The sequence below is a fragment of the Heterocephalus glaber genome, unplaced genomic scaffold (genome assembly GCF_053883595.1).
Source record: "Heterocephalus glaber isolate CG9 unplaced genomic scaffold, H.glaber_assembly_v1.0 deba00000676, whole genome shotgun sequence".
NCBI lineage: Eukaryota > Metazoa > Chordata > Mammalia > Rodentia > Bathyergidae > Heterocephalus > Heterocephalus glaber.
The window spans coordinates 2,092,167-2,116,949 of NW_028258156.1; the positions used below are offsets into that span (position 1 = coordinate 2,092,167).

Sequence of the window (24,783 nt, forward strand, 5' to 3'; positions counted from 1 at the left end):
TGCTGAGAAGCCTTCCCTAACCACCACCTTTACGTGGCCTTCTGACCACTTGCTGTCACATTGTCATATTTTATTTTATTTACTGGTATTTCCTTGTTCACTTATCTGGGCTTTGTTGTTGTTGTTGTTGTTATCTCTCTTCCTCCACACCGTCCTAGAGTGCAGTAAGTTCCACGCGAAGAGGGAGCTCATATGTCTGAGTTCAGCATATCCAGCACCTAGCCCAAAACAATCTTTGTAGGCACCCAATAAGTGTTTGTTGAATGAAAAAATAGTTGGTGATGGAAGGGCAACTTCAGCCCCTCTCCCCACACTGAGACTGGTGCTTCCCCTAACTTCTGTCCATGCACAGACTAGCTGTCTGCAACATTAATTGGGCCATGGTGCCCAGTAGTGGGATTATAGGCATCTGAAGGCCTGGTGCCACACATCTCCTTCTCAGGTTTTCCAAGTGACACACTGACTAGCTTTTACCTTTCGGGAAGCCTCTCAACACTCTCGAACTTCCTTTTCCCCTCCATGTAGCAAAATCTATCACCTTCTAGGTCACACACACACGAGTGTATGTGCATGTGGTTCAACACACGTGTGTGCTGGTCCTAGATTTACTGCAGGGGAGACGAAAACAGTGAGGAGGGGCCATGTGCTTCAATCAAGTTTCTTGAGTTTTTTTATTCCTCCAATTGGAGTTTTCATTTGGAATATAAATTGTTTTCTTAGCTGTAAATAAAGTTGCTTTTGAAATTTTGATTCATTTTGGATTTTTGTTTTCTTTTTTTTTTTCATGTACAGAACCTGAGAATCCTGCTTTTAAAAGGTAGTGATGTTTAACAGCCAAATTTGGAGGGTTCTGGGTGCCTAACCGCAATAGCATTAAAATAAACTCAAAGACTATCTTTTTACCTCTATTCTGAATTTGACCACGATATTCAAATAGAATGGCTATGTCATATAGTAGCTGGTAATTTTGCAAACTATATGTATAAGTTATGTACATTGTCTTCTTCAGACTCCTATTTCATGTTTGTGTCTCCCTTCATTTTCTTATTCTAAATTTGACATAATAAAATTAGAGTTCCTTTTTAACTGATAATTTCCCACTTAACACTTCCAAGGATTGGCAGCAACAGCCACAAACTAATAAGAACCTGGTAAAACAATTGAAAGGCTACAAGAGATGAATCAAAAACTCATTTTAGACAATATATAGAGGAATGTTTCACCCATTGTTCACACATCTCGGCTGCTTTTTTTTTCTATTTAGTTTATTGGTACATTTTAGGTATACAATACAGTTACATTCCTCATTGGGATCTTGTACCTTTACATGATGTATCTTGGTTCTTATTTTTTCCCCATTCCCCTGCCCACCCTTCCCTATTTACAAAGACTTTGTTTCCATGTTTTTCCTTTTCTCATATTTTTTTCTTTTCCCTTCTTTCCTTTCTCTTTCCCCTCCCACTTTCCCTATTCGTTTAAACATTTTCTTCCTATTTCACAATATCAATTATACATTTTGATTCTTATTTGCACTTTTAGTTTTTTACACCAGAGAAACTATTTGATATTTACACATGTGTGTCCTATTTATTTCACTTAAGAGAATAGCCTCAATGTGCATCCACTTAGCTATAAATGTCTCTAGTTTCTCATTCTTTATGGCTGAGTAGTACTCCATTTTATTAAAAAAAAAACAAAACACATCTTTTTTATCCAGTCTCCAGTTGATGTGCAACTGGGCTGCTTCCAAGTTTTAGCTATTACAAACTGGGCCACTATAAACATGGGTGAGCATTTATCACTGTGGTATGATTCTTTTAATTCTTTTGGGAAGATACCCAGTAGAGGAATAACTGGGTCAGATGAGAATTGCAATCCTAGTTGTTTGAGGTATCTCCATATTGATTTCCACAGTGGTTGCACCAGCCTGCACTCCCATCAACAATGAAGAAGGGTTCCTTTCAACCCACAACCCCAATCAGCACTTGTTACTGGTTGATTTCTTGATAGCAGCCATTCTTTCTGGGGTGAGGTGGAGTCTCAGTGTTGTTTTTATCTGCATCTCTCGAATGACCAGTGATGTTGAACATTTTTTCATATGTTTATTTGCTGCTTTTACTTCTTGTTCTGAGAAATATCTGTTCATTTCAGATTTTTGAACTGGGCCTTTATATTTGTAGGATCTGATTTTTTTGAGTTCTTTATATATTCTAGATAGTAGACCTTTGTCTGAGGAACAGCTGGTAAAAATTTTTTCCCACATTGTAGGTTGTCTCTTAGCTCTGCTGGTGGTTTCTCTTGCAGTGCAGAAGCTTTTTAATAAGATGAGATCCCAGTTGTTGATTCTTTGTGCTACTAAGGAATTGTTCTTAAAGTCCTTTCCTATTTGGCTACCTTTTTTTTTTTCACATCTGTACTCAGGGTTCCTTGTAAAACCAGACTACCAGTCTTTCTAAAAGATACTTCATTGTCACTTACCACTGTGTTGGCAATGTCCTACATGTTTGCCACTAATACTCACCTCCTGATCCTCTGCAACCAGGCAGCCCATTTTAGCAATTTAATTTGGGAAAAATAAAGGAAGAACTTCAGAATTTAAATGTTGGGGATTACAAAGCCTTATAGTCTTCTTGCTTGTATGCCCACTGCTGAAGCACTAAATTACACTACCTATGACTCTGCAGAGCACAATAAATGACAAAAGCACAAAGAAAAGCCTCCTTCCTGACCCTTCTAGGCTTTCATAACTCTTGCAAATAAGAGCTCTGCAGACTGTGGGAAAGCTGAAGTGGTAGCTGAAGAGCTGGTTCATTCTAAACCAAACAGGGGCTGAGACAGAAGACACAGGTGGTGGTAGAGAAAAGGGCAGAGGCTGCTGTTGAATGATAAGAGTCTTCCTATAGGCACTATCAAGTCCCAGGCAGGTTCATGAAGTTGTGCAGACGGCTTCACACCAGGACTATGTAAACTGCCACAGCCTGACCATGTAGTCAGTGGGTCAGAGACCTTCGCCTTGCCCTGTTTGGCTGCTGAATATAATCTAATAATTCAGAAGATTGAATAGTAATACTGATAATAAATAAAATGGAAGAGCCATCAAAATGCTAAATCATATAAGCCCCACTGGCCAGATAAATCAATTTCTCTCCTGGTATCAATTAAAATTTGTTCATAGATGTGTTACTTCTTTCATGATGCCAGCAAGAAGCATCATCAGAAATCATTCGATTATTCTGCTGGGATTTATGATTCCCTCTCTGACATTCTTTCCTTGGATCTTCTCAATAACCTTGTGAAATAGGAGTGAAAGATATGATCATTCCATTTTATGGGGAAAGAAACTGAATCCTGAAAAGGTTCAGTTACTTTCTCAAGGTCAAATGTCCAGGTGAGGCAGAGTCCAGGCTAAGGTTCAGGTTTCTACTCCTATCCTGCACTCTTTCTAATACACTGTACTGCCTCTCAAAATGTGAAGGAATGGCAAGTAGTTGCTGGATCATACTATTATTAATTTCTGCTCACATTTACTGAGCATGTACCATGTTTCCATGTATTATTTCATCTCTCCCACTCTTAAGGCAGGTTCTGTTTCTTAAAAAAAACTTCACTGACCATCTCAGGACAGAAATCTCCTTCCACAAAAGATGCCTATCATTTTCCCCTTACAATACTCATTTGATATATATTCACATGAAACTCTACAGTATTTTTGCAAGGTTTTCACTTGCAAGCTCATTAATGATGTTCTCCAGGACCAGAGGCATATCAATCTTTGTATCTCCTATAATACACTGAACAGTACAGTGTGCATCATAAATCTTCAATTAATATGTGATACCTGAATGATTTGTGGTATATTTTGTTATATATTGTTGTATATGGAGCCAAGTTTCACTGTAATAGATATTTCACATTCCAGACAATGACAAGTCACAGTTCTTCAATTACTGGGGTGAACATGAAACTAGCTAATTACATTTCTGCTATGACTTAGATATGTATATTTTCAAAGTACAGAATTTTCCAGTGGGAACTAGCTCACCAGACAGTAAGTACCTTGCACAAAACTGATTGGGTCACCCAAACCCTCTTTGCCTAATGGCTCCTTACCTGATAACATATTATCTGTTTTTATGGAGGGAAACTTCAAAGTCATTTCATGCTTGTGCCTATGAATCATCAGATGGTCCTCTGTTGGAAAGCGCTGTTGGACAAACAGAAAAAAGGAGAGAGAGAAAGAGGGGAAACATTTGGTTTTGTAGCACATATTTGCCATCATAAAGACAAGCATTTATTCAGCATTGGAAACATGACAGAATTACAAAACAAGAAAATCAGTCTGAGAAAGTGTGAAAACATAAGTAAGCAAAGTTTCAAGCTGTTTTAAGCAAGCAAATGCCCTAGAACGTTCCTTTCAAATACACACAAATACATGCATTGCAATTTCCCTTACAATTTGCCAAAGAGGTTGCCTATGTTGCAGAAGGATCTGACTAAGCACTAATACTAAGAACATCTTTGTCTTCAGCCATTCTCTGACTCACCACACCTTCCCTGGAAACTTTTCAAAGCCCTCTGCTTCTTAAATATTTCTTAACTAGTCCCTCAATGTAACCAAATATGCTGACTAGTTAGTAAATTATATATTTCTTTAGGAGCTAGAAGTTTTCATCTGAAGGTAGACTTTAAACGTTGTGTTTAGCTCAAGCGTAAAACAGAAATGGGCTGAGTGTGCACTTAAAGGTATTAAAATAACAAACAAAGTGTGATCACAAAATACGGTGATCACAAATTTTTTTTCAAAATTTAAATATTTACCCTATATCCCTCATATAAAAGTAAAAAATGCTATGCTCTAACACTGCCTAATATCAGGCAGCTTCTTATAAAAGGGAGAAAGTAGGTCTAAGTGAATATTTACTTATGGTAATGAAAAATAACTAATAATGGAACAAGAAAAACTAAATTTTTCTTATTTCTCCTTATGAACATGACAAGGCTATGTCCAAAGTAAGAAAGTGAATTTAGACCTTAACAGCACTTGGACTTTGCAAAACCATGTGGAACTTTTCTTTAGTAGTTACTGTTTTACAGAATAGTATGAAATTAAGTCTAAGGCATGATAAGTATGCTAGACATTATCTATAGATTAACCAAAAGTAGGAGAAATGCATGACATCGAAGAGAATTTGGATTCATGTCAGACTTTGGGAAAGAATTATAGACCATGCTTAATTATTTGACATATCTGCACATGTACACCGTGACATTTGTATAGTATGTTTCTGTTTACAAAGATTTGGTCTATCCATTACCAGATTTTGTTTATAATCATATGTACAATTTTATAGCAACATGACAAATTATTTTTAGTGTTCTATACTCTGTATAGTATAGTAAACCCATATTTTATTGTAATCTTCAGGGAATGATAGTATGATACTTAAAAATGTCTGTTAATAACAAAAATGTTATTTTTGTCTCTCTGACTTTTGCTCACTTGTTGGGACTGAATTTTTTGGCCCTCTTCTGTTGGGTGGAGCCATGTGACTAGCTCTCCCCACTGAGTCATGAATACAAGTAACTTGTTACCCTGGTCTAAAATCCTCTGTCATTCTTCTACCCTATTCATGGTGTAGCATGGAGACTCGAAATTTTGGAAATAGTGACCCCTCAATTATCCTAAATTTCTGAAGAATTACAAACGGTATTTGTGAATTCTAAAAGGTTACAAAAAGCTTCCTGCCCTTCTACAAAAAGAATGTATCCTTGGGTAACAGAAATAAGCCTTTGATGTTTTAAACCATTGAAGCTTCAGGGTAATGTGTTATTGTAGCATACCCTAGCCTAACTTGACTCAGATTGGTTTGTTTGTAATAACTAAATTTAACAGAGTATCTGTTTTGTCAACATCAAATAAAAATATAACAAAAAATAAACTCTGCTGACCATTTCCAAATCTTCCATAATTTACAAAAATCTGAGTTTTTAATTCCTCAGGATAGTTTCAGTTACCTTTATTAGAGTAAAAATCCTTTCTACAAATTATATGGATTTATGTTCAGGAGAATGAGGGTATTCACTGGGCTAAATCTTCTGAAATAGTCTAAAAGTAGTGCTTTGGATAAACATTATTTGGTTAACATTATAAATATTATTAAACATTTGTATCATATAAGTTAGGAGGCAAAAATTTGCAAAGCAAGGTAAATATGCCAGATTTCTGTATGAACAAAAGTTTGTTTTATAATACTTACTCTTTCCAATTCCCAGCACTCTTTCTTCTCCCTGAAAGTTCCCAGGTTATGGGATATCACCAAAGTAAATACCATGATCACAACAACTGCCCTAATTATGAGCTGCTAATAGTCCACCAGAAGACTCCTGGGACTATTAAGTTTCCTTAATTCTAACTCCTCTTTGATTGAAAGATGAATATATTTTTATAATAGTTTGTCAAGAATAACACACTTTTATATCAAGTAGCAACATTAAGTTTTAGATACATCTTTCATTTAAAGCTTGGAGGCAAAGAGGCTTGGAATGATTCCTTAAAATTAAGAAACTTTGTAAATCCTCATTTCTCATTTTTGTCCAACCTTTTTCTCAGTCCACTCAGTCTTCTTAAGGAAATAATCTGCTCCTTCACTGAGATGGTCAAAGTCATTCAAAACCAATCCTATTCAAGGGCTGGGGGTATAGTTCATTGGTAGAGTACTTGCCTAGCATGCCCAAGGCCCTGCATTCAATCTTCATCACTGAAAAAATGTTAAATAGAAGGTTTTTTAATGTATAATTTAAAAATAGAGCCTATTCAACCTTTATTACCTCCTATACCTCAGAATTTGCATGTGACTTCACGGGTTCTCCTTCTATCTCCCGTCTCAGAGCGACACACATGCATGCACCCTTCTGCACAATATCACTATCTACTGGGGATTGGTCCCTGAAGCTCCCATGCTCACTCTTTCCTTCTTTCTCATGGGTTTCTTGCCCTTGACTAAATCCAGCTTGGCTATTCTTTAATTTTAAAAAAGTTGCCGCCCTCTCAGGCTACCATTATATCACTCTGCTTCCCGTCACTGCCTAGTGCTCTTGAAAGAGTTCTCTATGCCTGCCACCTCCGCTTCCTTACTGCCCACTCACTCATTAATCCCTTGCAATCTGGCTTCCACCCCTCTCCTGCCAAATCCAACAGCCTCTGCCCAGTCCTCTAACGATCCCAGCTCTAGCACAGCAGTGTCTGACACCAGTGACCACATGTCTGTGGCATAAATTTATTTATACCCTTTCTGACTTCCAAAAAGAGAGAAGATGGCTTCAAGCAATACATAAAATACAGAGGGAGTACATCAATTAGAAGTAGATGAGCCAAAAAGAAAAAGAAGTGAGACTAAAACCAACATGCATTCCAGCAGCAATCATTCTCAATCAGGGGCAACTTTGCCTCTCAGGGGATATCTGGCAATGTCTGGGAATGTTTTTGTTTGTCACAACTGTGGAGTGTGAGTAGAAGCCTGGGATGCTATTAAATGTGCTACAATGCACAGGACAGCCCTCAAATAATTATTCAGCCCTAAATATTAATGGTGCCAAGTTTGGGAAATTCTGCCATATAGTCTGATGACTTGTATGTCATAAATATCAGATGTGACCAACAATCTTTTCTTTTCTTTTCTTTTTTCTTTCTTTTTTTTTTTTTTTTGAGATGGCAAGGACAGGGTCTTTTTATATTGCCCAGGCTGGCCTTAAACTCACGATCCTATTCTGTAGGTTGTTTTTTCATTCATTGTTTCTTTTGCTGTGTGGAAGCTTTTCAATTTGATGTGATCTCCTTTGCTGATTCTTGGTACTATTTCCTGTGCAACTGGGGTTCTGTTCAGAAAGTCCTTGACTATGCCTATGACTTTAAGAATTTTAACTATTTTATCTTCTAGCAGTTTAAGTGTTTCTGTGTAATCATTATGTGCTGCAAACATTTACTAATAAATTTGCAGTGCTATTATACCAGCCTCCCAAATTGCTGGGATTACAGGAACCTACCACCTCACCTGGCCTTACCCCTTCCTTGAAATCCTCTTCTTTACTGTCATTCACAACCTTTAACATTGATGAGACTCTTAGTCCACCCTAAGCACTCTTTTGCCTTAGCTGGGTCTCTGGAGATCCCATCCATGACGTGCCCCTTCCTACAGTAACTTCCCATTCACTTCCCCAAGTCAGTTTCCTTATTCTATGCTTCAGGTTGATCTACAGTCTTTTTTTCATGTAAGCTGCAACAGACTAACTGATTAATTGATTGTGTGGTTACAGATTTGATCTCTAGACCAGAAGCTCTCTCAGGATAGGGATACATGTGTCTTGTGAGCTGGTCTTTCTCCAGGCAACCAGAATGCCTGACCCATCTGGGCACCCCCAAAAAATGTGCCAAGTAACTTGAATTGAATAAAATTTAATGTCCCATTGTCACAGCCAAAGCAAAGCAAACTTGTCAAAGTACTTGATTTCCATTAAAGAAACTGAGTGGGAATAAGTTTTACCTTAGAGCCAAGTTTTAACTTAGTAAGGTGATGTTCTGCATTGACCATGGAGAGTCCTAGTCTAGCAGGATTTTCCCCAGTTACTTATCAACCTGTGTTTTCCTAGTGATTTCTACTTCTGAATGTCTTCAAAACCAGCTGCTTCAAAATAATTTTCTCTACTGCTTTTCTTATTTACCGTTTGGAAATAAACATTGGCACAAAGATCCTGGTGAAAATTCCAGAACTTGAGCAAAGAATCCTGGTTGCTCAGTTAGCAGCCAATAATACTGGCAACAACATCTTGTGCTTCTATGGCTTTGTTTCTCCAGAAGACTCCCAGTATCTTCCAGAAACTCTCTGGGGACATATTATAATAATGGGCATTACTTCTCACCTGATTCCTAGGCATTGCTCCAGGCACTACTGCCAAGGCATCACATAAACAGGCAGCTGATGAGGCTTGGTTTCCATGAAACCCCTGGACAGTTTAGGGGAAGGGTGTAACTTAGGAAAATGCCTATGTAATGAGTTCTAAACTTTTCTTATATCTCATAAGTGAAGATCTTGCCATGAAAGGGAACATGTGTGGTCATTTTCCATACAGGTGGAAATTGGAACATGGAGCTACCCAAAGGTCAAGAGTTAGAAAAGGTCACCGTCAAGTTCCAAAGGTAAAATACAAAACTCTGATTTCAGGTTAGGGTGTTTCTAATTTCTTAAGGAGTTACATTTCATTATAACAGTCTTAGAAGCAGGAGTAGCAATAGTAATAAGGATAGATATTAAGAGAGTGCTTTTTATGTTCACGTTCTATATTAAACACTCTATAGGCAGCATCTCATCTAATCCCCACACTATTTGAATTATGAGAATCATCAAAACCAAGAGATTCAATCCAGCATGGCAGGACATCTTTCCTTCTTAAAATTTAAATACCTCAGAAAAGTGTAATTTCTAGAAGAGTGGGGAGGGGTAGCTTTTCCTCAAAGTAAAACAAAGTAAGATAAAATTCAGTCTATGATGGTGAGCCATTTCCCCAGTACCCCATGGGCCCAGCTTGTGTCTAAGTGGTTCCTGTGAAAGTAAACACTTCCATGCCCTTTCTGAGATGAGAGTCCTGTGTAGCTAGCTGGTGGGCAGGATGCGTCTGGCTTGGTTCCACAGGAAGTTAGAAGTCAAAATGTCCAAAGTTGTTATATTTCGAGTGAGGAGGGTAGTTCAAAATATTTAAAGTGGAATATGGTAGTGTAAGATGTTAATGGTAATGGCAACGAGGACAAAGACTCTTGGTGAAGAAGGAAAGCCCAGGGCGGGTACGTCTTCAAGGCGAGAGTTTCTTTCCTATCAGGAGGTAGATGTGTTCACTGCCATCCAGAGCAGGGAAGAGCCATTCACTCACCTGGGAGCATCCAGGGGCACTGCACACGAAAGGCCTCTCCTGCTCCAAATTCATCTTGGATTCCTCATAAATCTGAAGGGTCAGAGGGAAAGGAAGGAAGGAAAACAGAAATTTATAAATATCTCCTGCTTCCACCTGAGACATGAGAAAGGCAATGACTCAGAGGCCCCTTTCCAGACCAATTCCCAAATCCTACTTTGCTGGAAGTCATTGGCACCACCAGTCTAGGTTCCTATTTTGATTTCTTGAGTGCATACTGAAGAAAAATGCCACAAACATGTTGCACCAGAAATCTTGCCTGTGATATTGAAATCCACCTGGTGGATGTCATTGCCAGGTAAAACCTACCTTCCCAGGAGATTATGAGGCAACACATATCCGCGTCCTCCTGTCCCCACTGAAAGCTTTTGGGGCTGGTCACTAGGACAACAAAACAGACAGCAGCCAACAGGCCACCAATCCTCAAAGTGAGGGTCAACCCTGAACCATAAGTCCACTGATTTCCCCAGGATCAACCCAGCAAGATTGAGGATTATGCAAACTAATCCTGGAACCAGTTTACCAAACTATTCAGTGGCTAATGGTGGTCTTACATTCTCTTTCATCTCCGGTGTTCCGTAAGGCCCCAGCAAAAATTACCCAAGCTGTGTGGGGATATATAGAAGCCAGCAAATGATTCTTGGATATTTTGTTAGTTTGGCTTTGTAAGCTGATTTGAAATTAATATGAGACTAAGACTGCTGCCTCTCTGATCTAGATAAATTATCTGGAATAAAGTAGCTTTAAGGAGAAAACTCTTATAATCAGGCATATATGAAATTATACCGTAGTCTTTTTAGACAAAGATTCCAATTCTAAATGTCCATTGGGTGAACTTTGAGTATAGTTTATTTTTGCAAATAATCCAAAGCCAATAGAGAATACACAGTTTTGCAGCGATCTTCACGGCAACATAAATTTTGAAAAAATCATAGAAGTACTATGAAAATTTAAGTTACACAATTTAAATAATTTTCTAAATTGTAACTTTTTAAAATCAGTTTTAGAGTTGAATGTATATATGTTACATGTGCTGTTAATGGTACGTTCTCTATTACTGAGTTAAAAGCTACTGCTTTTATTCTGTACACAGAAAGCAATTTGCTTCTTTAAAATGCTACTTGTGGCTAACTGTGAATGGTCTCCCATGGCACCTTCGCCCTGGAAGAGGGCTCTGCTTGGAGTCATAGCAAGCGTGACCCTTTGCTGAAGGAAGCTTCATTCTCTTGCAACCAAAATAAAGTTTATTTTGTGTATCTTTATACTTCTTCCTCCAAAAACTATTGTAGTATCTGTAATACAATGTAATATATATGCAACTTTCATTCTGAAACACAAAGTGAAAACTCTCTTACACTGTTAGTCACATACTAAACAACAAAGTTTGAAAAGTTTAAAATTGTAAAATCTCTTCAAACTGTGCAGTTTTCACAGAATAATACCCTTTCACTCTTGGCAAGTACACATTTGGGTTGTACACATTTATTGAATACAGTGAGAAAATTTAATATCATCCATACAATGTATAATGATGAAATCAAGTAATTAGTATTTCCATTTCCTTAAACCTTGTCATTTCTTAGTATCTGAACTCTTTGAATGCCTCGCCTCTACTTCATAACATCTATAAGATGTTTCTTGTAATTGTAGTCACTCCACTGCATTATATTTAGAAGAAGAAGAGAAAACACAAATATCTTTGGATCTTGCTGCTGCCCTTGTCTGAGGAAAGTTGTGAGCAATTAAAATAACTTATCATGTCTTATTACTCATTTGTTTTTACCATTGCTGATCACAAAGCATCCCTCCTCCCCCCACTATGAATAGTAACAATTTATTTCTAAGTCTCAAAATAAGGAGTGACTTTAAAGCTGCGAAATTATTCCGATTGAAGGTAGAATAAACAATGGAGTAACTGGGTTATCCACTAATTAAATATGTCATATTTTTCTAGTAAATTTTTAAAAATGTTTTCCTAGAGCTTCTCTGTCTCTGTGAGCCCAGTCTACTTGACCACTTCCAGATCATTTAACTACTTCATGCCTAAACGTCCCCTCCTTTACAAGAAGTTATCTGTACCAATGTCCAGTTCACTCATTTCTGTGTCTTATTATTGCTCTGTTGGAGGCCTACTATGGAGAAAAGGGCTGAGTAAGTACTATGGAGAAGTGTTACTGGAACCTCATTCTAATTATTCCATATTTATAAAATTATAAATTGCTCCCTTATTTATCTAGGTGAGTTTTTCTTGAATATCATTTGAGAATTTTGTTTTCTAATATAAAAATGCCCTTTTATCAACATTAAGATTAGAAGACATAAAATGGGAAAGTTCTATACATACACATTTGTGGCCTGCATCTGAAGGTAGTAATTAATGATAATAATTAAACTAGTGTCCAAGAAACAGAATTTGTGAAAATTGGAAGTGCTACTGCTGAAAGTTTAAAGAGATTCATTAATAAGCCAAAGCGAGGAAAGAGACTGACTAAACTCAGGCACCAAAGTATGAAAAGAAAGTCTTTTTCTACTATAATCACAACCCCATTCTCAAATGTGACTCACCAAAATGCTGACTTCCACATAAATTCAGGCCCACTAGCTAATACCTTAGCAATTCTGTTTGCTATTAACATTAGCTACCTTACCTTACTTATGGCTACAATTTGCATAAGAACTGCAGCAAATACCTTGGAAATATACTATGATGATAATATTTTATGATATAACAAAGCTCAGCCATATATATTTACCCTGCCTTATTGAGCCTGCATGATGTGGATGTTACATTTAGAGAAATATGATCATGAAATCTGAGACGTGTCAGGAAAAGAATTATGCCTCAGGAGAAATACAAAGTCTGTCCTCAAATCATTTATAATTTAGTCATCAACAGATTCTACTGCATCACTATTGCCATTTTGTTAGTTTATTTTTTAGACATAAATAAGTCTGTATCAATTTATAACATACTCTGTAATAAATCTGGACCAAACAGTTTGACAACATAACATTGAAATAAAAGTCTTAAGGTAAAATGGCAGTTGCTAATATAAAATAAGTTTAGGTGATTAATGAGGTCTAAGGTGCGTGGGCATGTATATGAGTGTATAAACCTCAACTGCTTTATTGTGATGCTCTGCAGTTCCCACATTTATCTTCTGCAAATAACACTCCCTTGCTAATTCCTAATTGTAGGTGTCTGCAATAGTTTTACTAAATGGTACCACTCTACCATGTAGGCTTCGTTACTTTTATCAGGAAGTATGATCTGGCCTGATGTATTAGTCAAGAGCCATGGTTTATTTTTATGATCTATTATTATGGTTCTTTTCTAGCACATATTGTAGTAATTATTCTCTCAAACCGACTCCTACTAAAGTCCTGCATAGATTCTTTTATCATCCATCAAGTGGGGCAAATTACTCAGACACAGTTTTAGCCAGGTTGATCCACACTCAGTCCTCAGCAGTCTGGCCTCATCTTCTCATTTCCCATCCAGTTGTTTTACTGGCTGGGATTTTTAATAAGCCAAGTTGTGTTTGGCAATCGCCATACCTTGGGCTCCACTACATGAAGCTTCCATAGTAGGCGTTCAATAAATATTTGTGGAATGGATAATGAGTCCTGAATCATCACAATAAACTACCCCAAACAGCCTGCCTATTCTCTACTCCTGAGGCAGTGCTTTTCAATCATTTTTGCCCAAAATCAAGTTTTCAGTAAGGCAAGAGTTTGTGCAAGCCACTTATGCCACTTATTCCATTACAACCTCAGAAGAAATCCCCCAGATTTTCTGGGGAAAAAGTCAAAGTTGCTTTTGGTGGAGAAAGGTAATTTTCACTCAGTTTAATATGCAAATATATTAACTCATTATAAACCAATCTGTTAATATTGCCAGTAACACCTAATGTCCAGTCTATGAACTACATGCAGGCCATATATGACCCGAGAGAACATCCTTTGAAGAACAGAAAGATCCTGTCACTTTGGTTAGAAGCAGTCATAATTGTAGCAGATGCTCCCACCATTTAATAGGTTTTAAATAGTACTAATATTTGTTCCTCTTTTCCAAAATTCAGACTCAATGCTCAACTACAACAAATGCCTAGTGAGTTTAATTTCCCATCAAATTTTTGGAAAACAACAAAAACCCTAATCATCCACAAAGTGAGCTGAGGTTTCCATAGCTGACAAGGAGATGACAGCCTTGATTTACAATTCAAACCCTCAACTGCCACCGGATTGTTCTGGCCTCAAGTGAGCAAGAATCTCTCATTGTTCAGGGTTTGACCCCACAAATTCCTGGTCTAAAATAGGAAATCATCCACAATGGCTGATGCAATCCATTCAAATGCTTTGCCAGCCATTTAGGGATATACTTGGAAATACCATTTCAAGAAAGGCAAACACTATGAAAAGGAAATGTTACTAAAACTTGAATAATCTACAGAAAATACAGCAAATATGACTCTTAAATTTAAGGGTAACAACTGGGGGCGGGGTGACATTGTCCAGTTTACTGTGAGCAGCCAAGATGGTGTTACTCCATCTAAATCACAGGCAGCCATAACAGATCCTTAGTACTAAACTCCAATCTTAATGAAATGGTATAAAAGTGTTGCTGAATGCGGTAGATAAGATTCATGCAGTGATATAGGATTTGGAATAGTAAGACACTAACAAGATTGTTTAAATCTGAAAGCACGGCATATACAATTACCAATACTAAAGTTATGGGATCTTCAAAGCTACAAACTGAAATTAAGCACTAGTACACTGACATGTCTCCATAACCTAGTTATGATGCATTATAAATCTGAATGGGGGCTTGAATTTTAATAGCAATGTTAAATTTTTGAAGTCATTTTTTGTCCTACCGTGTGTGTGGGAAGAACCTTCTTGGCAGGACTCGCATGAAAAAAACCTCACTTCCTTACAGAGTTTCCTAGACACCCAACTCCAGAGAAGGAAACTAGTCCTCCCTAAAAATGTTCAGGACAGATGACAAGTAAGAGAAGCTTGAGTTGGTCACAATGGATAATGCTCTTGCTGGGGTTGAAGATTACCTAATTAATTAAATTTGTTATGTGCACAGCCAATTTGCACTTTGTATTTCTGATAAAAGCAAGTATTTCTCTCAATGTATTGGTCAGAAAAGCAAGAAACCAAGCACAGTAATAACCCAATACACACATTCACCAAAAAACCCTCTACATTTACAGTATTTTATTCTAAGATGCCTGATTCTACTTTCACAGCAAGGGTTCTCCCCACACATGGCTGGTTGTTGGAAAGGAATTATATATTCCATTTGGGACTAAGAATTACTTTCGGAAGGAATACTGTAACTTTCATTATCTTATTTCCTCATCTGTAAAACAGGACCATTGTAGCAAAATATTGTATAACAGGATCATTCAAAGAGGTGTTATTTGAAAAGATAATTGCAAAAGAAAAGTAAAACCTTTAGACTTCAAATATATCTTTATTTTTTTCAAACCTGAATATGTAACTTCAAATGGGAAAATTAATGCCCTTGAATTTCAGTCCAAGAAAATCACTTATTTTTGGAGGATATCTTTGTATATATCTGTGTATCTTTGTGAATCTCTTTGTCTTTATCTTTGTGTGTCTTCTTTCTATAAAACTCGTCTCTTTGTATGTTTACTTCTCTGTGTGTGCCTTTGTCTTGCTATGTATGTGTTTCTGTCTTCTTTTGTGTGTCTGTCTCTTTAGGACTCTCTCTCTCTCTCTCTCTCTCTCTCTCTCTCTCTCTCTCTCTCTCCTCTCACTCTCTCCCCTCTCTCTCTCTCACACACAGACACACACACTTTATCAGTAGTATTCTTACTAGCTTTACTGGTAAAAAGATCGGGTAGGCTTGTTTCCTGTTTCAGTGTTATTCTTGAAGTGGGCTGCAGTTAGAATCTGAATTTCATTGGGCTATTATTATTTGCAGCTGTGTGACCTTTTTAACCCTGCTTTAAAAGTGACATTTCAGCCCTCAAGCTTGTAACGCCTGAATGCTGCAGTTTTCAAACCAGAGATTTATACAAGGAACAAGACCAACAGTGAGACTGTATCTTATAAGTGAAAATTTCACCAGAACTTGGGTATTAATTGGATGTACCCTGCACAATTTACAGCCAGAGCTTGTCCCCAGAAGTGCTGAGCTTTGCTCATAACCCTGCAGTTAAATATTACTACTCCATTCAAAGCAGAAGAGGCTCCCTATCAGCAAAAGCATTCGCCATTTCCTGGTATCCCAAAAGCTCAGACTCCTACAATAGGAGCCAGAGACCTCTGCAGGATTGTGTCACACACTCTATCATGTGTAGGGACTGTCAAAAGTTCGCTTTGCACGAGGTTCACTGTTCCCAGAAGGAAGGATTTCCAAACAGCTTTCAACCCTGGAAACTGACCCGGTCTCACTCCCCAAAGGAGGCCCTACCAGAAGAAAGTGCTGGGGGCTCACGTCCTCTCATGCACTTCAGCAGGGTCTTGTAGTTTTACATATGTGGCGTTTATGCTGTATATGGGAAAGCATTCCAGTGGGATTGGGCTTTCATATGTTAGATTCCTCTTTCTTTTTTTTTAAGCATTCCATATTTTTTTTAAGATATGAGGCCTTTTTTTCAAAGTTACAGACTAATTTCAACTTTTGTTCCGCATAATCCTGTCTTGTAACTTTCCTATCTATGAGTTCAATAGTTCAGAAAACTCTTGCTAAGCACCATTGCGGGGCATTAAAGGTACAGTCTTGAGTCACTGAAACATGTGTGTCTGCCAAGTGTGGGGATTTAGGTCCTTGTTCCCATCGAGTATGTTTTTTGCAGTATGCATCTCATCTCTATGGCATATACATAGTCCACGACACACGAGCGTAGAGATTTTCTGGTTTTGAAGGAAATGTTGAATGTAACCAAATCACTTGGTTTGATTCTAATGAGATGGATGATATCCTCAGAAAACATTCTGGAAAGTGGCAAACTCTTTTCCTTTGTATCTACTCTCATTCTAAACAAATAGGAAAGAAGAAAGGAAACCCAAAACAAGAGGTGATGGAGATTTAGGTTGACATTTGTCATCTTTATTTTCCAGGAAGCCCTTCATTGCCATTTAAAATAATTGTCTTATAAAGTCCTAAGAAGGAAAAACTATGATAGAAAAGGAATAGTCTTCACACAAGTCAACTGCAACTGGCCTCTGAGAAAATACAAGAGAAAGCAGAAGAGTTTTTTCTACTCTTTTTTGGTTTTGGTTTTGCTTTTTAGGAGTTTTTTTGTTCTACTATAAGAAAATCTGCTTCTTTAGAATTACAACACATTTTCAATTGGGACTGCTCTGCCTCCAGGTAATTTTTAATACATTTTAAGTGCACTTTAGTATGAATATTTCAAGATACTCTGAAAAATCGCCTTTATGTCTTGGTTTTCTTTGTACTCATGCAAGTGATTTTATAGGACAGAATTTCTTTCTATCTTCTGAATGTGCATCCTTGCTTCTCCATCAACAATACATATTTGGTCCATTTAATGTATGGGCAAAAATAATAAAATAGCTGAGAATTTTCCTTCTCCTGCATGAATCTGAACCACAAAATGTGGCCAGTGCATAAAACATAGTGGTAATTGTGACCAACTGTTCTGCTTTTGACAGGACAGCAAGAGACTATTTCATCTTATTATTAAATTTTAGGATTGCTATTAATACTGTTAAAGGACATTGGAAAACAGTTCTATCAAAATGGGTGCTTTTGTCCTTGACTCCAGCAGAAAGCCAGGCATTTGCCAAGTTGTATTCTTCACTTGATCTTAGCCAAAAGGCCGAGAAACGATACCAGGTTGTATTCCTAAGTAGCCTGCAGCTGTGTTCAGAGCCTGCTATGCCCCATGCTGTCAGTTGAACACCAGGTAAAAATATACCCCAAGACTTGATTAGATTCCTAACACACTGTGCTTCAAATGTCAAGCATGTCAACATCTGAAGGTACTAGCAGGTCACTTAAAGGCTGTGTTAAGGATTCTTGTCACCCAAAGATTCCATATCATTCTAATAAGGTTCACTTTCTAAATATTAACAAAGGCAAATTTTTCATCTGCTTTCCTAGAGAAAGTATTACTTTCTTGCATAGCCCAGTAAAAAGATTTGGAAATACATGAAGGCAATTTGTAATTGCTACTGTTTCTGGGAGCATGACCACTGGCATTTATTTGGCATTGTAGGGGCCAGGGACATGGAATACTCTGCCACATGCAGAGTAGACTGTCTCATTGCAACACTGGAGTCTCCTAACCAGACAGCCAACAGTAATAATAATATAATCTTCCACTGCCCCCAGCCCATGCCAACACCTGTTTTAAGGTAAAAAACAGACAAGGCTAAGGCAATAGGAAGAGCTAGTCAATAAAAACAAAGACAGTATGCAGGATACAAAATGAAAGTAAGGGTCTAAATGCATGTGTACCTCTGAAAAACTCAGGCAAAGTTAAACTTAGGATGTGGTTCAATCCAATGCCAAATAAAACTTTATGAACATTCAAAAAGCACATGAAATTAACGTTTCCTGTTTGTGTGAGGAAAGGGTGGGGTCTGCTGCCAGTACTTTAGCCACCCATAAGCATACCCTTTGAGCTGTGATCCACACAGCACACAGATGATCAAGCTGGTATAAACTGCAGTAGATTTCTGTTCAGGTAAATTGTCTGGTTCGGCTATCTACAGCCCCCAGTGTACAGTTAACCATACCATGATGAGCACTAGCCCTAGATAGGACCCAGACCCTTGCTCCAAGGCCTTTTCACAAGTTGGTTTTATATTATTACTAGCAGATAATTCATCACATATAGTGTGTTTTGTTTTCTCCTTTCTTAAAACTTAAGTAGAACCCAAGCTTCTAAGCTATGTTTTAATGCTGCTGTCACCATCAGCCATCAGTTTATAGACTTTCAAGGGAAACATCTGACTCCTAACCAACTTCTCAATGATAAAGTTTAATAAGCCAAACACAAAAAAAATACACAAGCACACTTAGATATATGTGTATTTTTTCTTTATTGTCTTGTTCAGTCTTCTTATTGAGGAGTTGATTCTATATACAGAATAAATCAAGAGTTGCAAAGTTAAATTAAGACTCAAATCTCATGCCTAGTTCCTAAAGGAATATGAACAGGATCCTGATCTCCTAAAAGGCAGAATAAGAAATCAGGGCCCTGCACAAGGTTCACCACAGTTAGGAATCATTAAGCTTGCATTTTAAAAGTGCAGAAATAAGCCATATTTATGAAGATCACTAGATCATTTCCATGGATGAGAAAAGTCCCTCATGTCTCACTCAACTTCCTATTAAACAAAAGAACAACTCTCTAAAGCCTATAAATCCACTAAAACATCCTGGAAAAAGGACATGGAAAGAAAAGGCCTTTTCCTTGAACCCCCACCCACCCACGAGGGGTGAGTGCTGTACCAGACTCCAATTCATCAAAAGGTCCAAGCCATTAGCAAACAAACAGACCCCCTTCTGATCCCCCAGGGCTCTGAGCCCCAAACAACAGCACCATTTTAGGAGACCACACTCCAAATCAGCATGGAGAGGAAAGAGGAGTTTTTTTGAATGCCCTGGCTCTCCAGAACCTAGGAACACTGGCTAAGCATGAATGTACTCTCTTTGCTCAGGGGGAATAGGTCAGACCCTAAGACAGACCTTGGGCCTGGATGCTTCCAGAGGGAAGGGGAAAAAAAAGAAGAGCTATGTAGGATGCTCCCAGCAGGGACAAGGCGGGGGAGGGCATCAGACACTTCTGTGGAAGGCTGAACAGAGGCAGGGAAGAGGCTAGCCTCTCAAAAGCACACAGCGAACTGTGGCTGTTCCACGACAGAATTCAAGGGCTCTTCGCAGGGCATTGTTCCCAGGCAGTGATTGATCACCTGTTACAGTGAACTTGTTCAAATCCGATGCAACCTTAGCATGCGTGGAGGTAAAATGGGAAACCAAGGACACTGGTCTCATTCATTCACTTTTACCTCACAAAATTGATGAGCACCTACCATCCATGGGGCCTCCCGCTAGAGGGATAAATAGCCCCTGCCCTCTGGGCCTGGACAGCCAGCAGGGAGGTGAGGTGTCCCCAGATATCTGTGGAGCAAAACAGACTTTTTAAGGCCATAAAGTAGTTTGAGCAAAGTGCTATGAAAGTTCAGAGTCCACAAGAAAGTGCCGCTGCTTCCTTAACCATATCAAATACCAGATAGGCTCCTTTCACAGCTAAATATTCCTTATAATAAGATACTAATTCAAATTCTATGTGCAAGCATACACACACACACACACACACACACACACACACACACACATATCCCTGGAGCATCTTTTAATTGAATTAGAAGGGCTTCTTGTATGCCTTTGTTTTAATTTAGGCTTTATTTTGCTATTAACCCTAATAAGTAAGACTGATTATTTGTGGTAAGCCTAGTTTTGTGGACAAGAGACCAGATTTTCTATTAGAAAATCAACAATTAAATATCTGCTGCTTTGCTTACCAGCTGTGTGATCTTAGGCAAGCTCCTTAACTTCTCTGAACATCATCCTTCTCACAGAAAAAGAGAATGTAAACAATATTGGCATTATCTGACTCACAGGGATATCAGGAGAGTCAGATAGGATGCTATGTGAAAAAGCACTTCATAACCTATAAAATACTATGAAACATTGATCACTGTTTTTATTACACATGTGCTTGCAGCACACAGAGCTCCTGGGTGTTAGATGGCATGAAGAATTATGTCTATGCTCAATGACACGTGTAGAGAGACCGGAGATTCCAAGGGATGTTGAGTGATCATTAAAGAGCTCTTAACTTTCTGTGATTCACTGATAATTTAGCAATTATCAAGCAAATCCTTATCTCCCAGCTTTTTACATGAAGGCTCAGAAGTAACATTATTTTCTTTCCTTCTAAAGAAGACTGGATACCAAGAAAGAACACAAGGTCCCACCTGTGTTCAAAAGCTTGGCTCTGCCACATACCAGCCAACTATAAGCTTGGCAACATGTGTTTGTTTTTCATTGTATGGCATCGAACTATTTTAAAAGGATGACAATAAAACTCACTTTTCACAGCTGTTATAAAAATAAAATAATTACCAGCCTACAGATGGGTTTAATAAATCACTGGAGCCTGGGATAAAAATCTGTCTCTTTCTACCTGAGTAAGCTAAGGAACATGAAACCTCTCACCCTGGGCTTAGGGGGCCAGAGCTGAAGCAGCAAAAGTCTGTTTGCCTTCCCTGAGGCTGCTCCTGACCACAGAAATGCAGGTAAAGTGCTCTGCTGGCAGATCCACACCCTGATCTGTACCTAGCAGCCCTGTGCCTGCAGTTCTGACTTGGTAGAGACAAAGGTAAGAAGGGCGGATGGCGTTCCAAAGGTTTTGTGACAAGGTGAGAAATGCCAGGCCTTCCTATCAGCAGGTGTTTCAGACTCAGAAATAAAACTAATACAGAGGATGACATTTTCTTCACAGCTATTCTCCACCTCAGCTATTTTCTTTAACGAACTATATTTTCTTTTACCATCTTAATTCATGTTCTTATTCTCATTCCTATTTTTCTCTTTTCCCTCTCCTTTTCATCCTCCAAATATTCTATGTGATATTTAATTTTAAAAAGTATTTCTGAGTCAGGGATTTTGGCACCCATTTGTAATACCAGCACTCTGGGAGGCTGAGGTAGGAAGATCAAAACTCCCAGCCCAGCCTGGGCAACATAGTGACTTAGTGAGACCTTGTCTCAAAATAAACTATTTTTTTAAAAGGGGCTAAGGATGTAGCTCAGTGTGAAGGCCCTGGGTTTAATCCACAGTACCACAAAAAAGAAAAATAATTTCTGAATCAGGCATAAAGAGTGAGTTAGTTATAAAAAAAAAAAAAGTCACAGCATAATCAATGATTTGCTCATTTTTAAAATTAATTCAGCCTGTTATTTATTTATTTTTAAATTTTATTCTTTGGTACATTTTAGGTATACAATATGTTTACATTTATCATTGGGTGCTTGTACCTGTACATGATGTACCTTGGTTCTTATTTTTTTCCCCACTACCTGTGCACCCTTCACCCCCTCCACCCTTCCCTATTTACATAGATTTCGTTTCCATTTTTTTCTTGTCTCATAATTTTTCCTTTCCCTTTTTTCCTTTACCCTTCGATTTGCTCATTTTAACTTGAGAAAGTGGAGAGATGGTTTCTCAGTAATAGCAACATGCCCTAACTCAGGGCACTGGGAAGTTAAAGAGGAATAATCCCAGACCTTTGCCCCAAAAGCAGGTCAGATTGCTCTCAGGCTGGAATGCCTAACCACTGGGAGTAGTCAAATTTTTATTTAATGAAAACGCATCCTCTGTATACTACCACATCCTATGTGTCAGGTACTTTTAATCTCAGAAAAGCATTTTCCATCAAGGCTAAAAGAAAGCCTTCCCTGGATACAGCTTTGATTTATCTTCTCCATTAAGTACCTCTGAAGGGACATGGCAGAGCAAAGCAGCTCTAGAGGGGGTTAAGATTGCAATATTCCAATTACTTACAAACCCTATCTACCTTTGCAATACCAACACTGAAGGGTTTCTAGTATTCACAAAGTAATAGAAATATTTAAACAAGGACATCAAGTTTGTGTTTGTAAGATGCTTCAAGGACTTCAAACACAAGTCATAAGCACTAGTATCATTGTTATTTCCTCATCTGTCCTCCACTGTTTCCAAAGAAACAGAAACAACCACTTACACAAACACACACAAAAAGTCCTCTGGACACCCAAGTGAACCAATGTCTCCTTTCTTCTCAAACCACCAATCAGCCAGTCACCAGGCAAACAGCTCAAGCATCAGGCAAGGAAAACATGTTATTTTTTTGGGCAAGCCTTAACTTCACTGCCTACAAAACACAGCCCCATGGGGCACATCCCACACATGGTGAGATTAAGACTCCCATCTCACATTTGAAACCAATAGTTATCAGTCACCGCCTTCGGAAACTGAGGTCAGGATTCACAGGGGAGCACCCTGAGGTCCAAGCTCATTATTCTTGAGCTTTTTAACCCAGACTGGTGCTCACAGCCCAAGCCATCCCTGCAATCCCCCTCCTGCCAAGAATATTCAAACAAAGCCCCAAAGAGAGTAGCATGAGAGAAAATTTGCCCTTTTCACAGAGCCGCATCCCCTGCCAGCACCCGGTGGACAGGATGAGAAGCTGCTGCTCTGTATCAGCACCAGATGGAGAAGCAGCCTGGATGCCTAGATGTCCTCTGAAAAAGGCGGGTAGTGAGCTAAGGTAGGAAACAGAAAGCAAAAACAAACAACACAACCAGGCTTCAGATCGTCCCTTTAAAAAAATGAGGCCATCCAGAGCCAAATTCCACAATGCACAAAAGCCACTTAAAGGGACACCCCAAAGTGCTCATAAGAAATCTTCAAAGTGCTAAGGAGGTTCTGTGGCCACAACCGGGGTCACAGACCCAAAGGTGACAAATGAGACACTCCCAAGAACATCTGGCCAAGTAAGCTGGGCACAGGACCCTTCCAGATGTCACACAGCTCCTCTGCCTTCCCTGGCTCTGACCAGCTGACCTTAGATTCCTGCCCCTGGCTGGGCTGTTTCATGCAGGCTGAGGAGCCCAGGCCTTGTCCCCTCACACCCCACAGGGCTCATGCTTTTCGGGCAGCGGGGACAGCCACATCTTCTCTTGTTTCCCTTGTCTTCCTCCAAGGGATGTCTCAACCGTCCAGCAGGGGTCTCCTGAGGCCCCAGGAGGACCTGCTCCATGATAGACATGTGCAAAGAGCAGCCAGGGAGCAGCTGGCCTCGGTTCCTATAGGCTCACCTCACAAGAGAAAGAGGAAAAAGCAAAATGAACAGACCACAAGCACATAAGCGAAAGAAATGACCCAAGAAAGCAACTGCAGGTTCCAGAAAGAGCAGAGAAAAAGGGATAAGGGGGGGAGGGGTGACAGAATGGGGGACAGGTGAGGAAGTGGTGGGAAGCTCCTGGAAGACGGTCAAGCCCACCTCTCTGAGGGTGCTGTCCCAGCAAGGCCTGCAGAATGGGAAGGAGCCCCTGGGTGAAAAAGTGTATAAGGTGTCCCAGGCAGGGGACTGCAAGGCAAAGAGCTTGTCCCAGGGGCTGGAGGAAGGCCAGCAAGGCTGAGAGGAGGCAGGGCAGGGAAGAGAAGGGTCTCAGCAAGAGGAAGAAGCAGGTAGGCCTCAGGACCCCAAGGGAAGGATGTATTCTGAGAGTGCAATGAGGCCTGGGGATCTTGAGCAGTTAACTTCTCTGCTGTCTGTAACCAGGTGAACCGTGAGGGTTGCTTCCGGTCTGTGTGAAGGTCATAGTCATCCTGGGGCCAGGACAGAGATTTACACAGAGCCAATACTCATCTTCTCATATACTAATGACACAGCCTAGCTCCTGCATAAAGATTTAGACTTCCTCCAAAAATAAGAATGCTGTTCAGGATGAAGATAGAGAGGGAACAGGAAAGAATAAACAGCCCCTGTGGCACAGCCATCACAGGCCAGTGGTATGAACTCTGAGGGCATCTCAGAGGCAATTTCTTCTTCAGTCACCACTTGAGCTGCGGCCTGAGATCGCACTGCCTGGCTTCAAACCATGGCTATGCGACATTGGAGAGGTAACTCCACTTTTCTGTGCCCGTTTCCTCACCTATACGTGGAGATAATAAACCCTATTTCAAAGGCCTTCTTTGATGATTAAATGAATGTATACAAACACATAATAGAATGCATAGAATAATTCCTGGTATAC

At 39.1% G+C, this 24,783-nt stretch overlaps 1 protein-coding gene across 6 annotated transcripts in view; it reads right to left on the reverse strand.

Annotated features, from left to right (window-relative positions):
• The window catches only part of Creb5 (cAMP responsive element binding protein 5), a 418,076-nt gene that overhangs the window by 332,545 nt on the left and 60,748 nt on the right, over positions 1-24,783 (reverse strand). For 5 of the 6 annotated variants that reach the window (XM_004839496.3, XM_087206598.1, XM_087206594.1 and 2 more), the window contains 2 exons: positions 9,922-9,993; positions 4,111-4,204 (listed from right to left, as the gene is read on the reverse strand). In XM_004839496.3, coding sequence (XP_004839553.1) covers positions 4,111-4,204; positions 9,922-9,975 — 148 coding nt within the window. In that variant the 5' untranslated portion in view covers positions 9,976-9,993. The remainder of the gene's footprint in view (positions 1-4,110; positions 4,205-9,921; positions 9,994-24,783) is intronic. The other variant, XM_087206596.1, reaches the window with a different exon arrangement.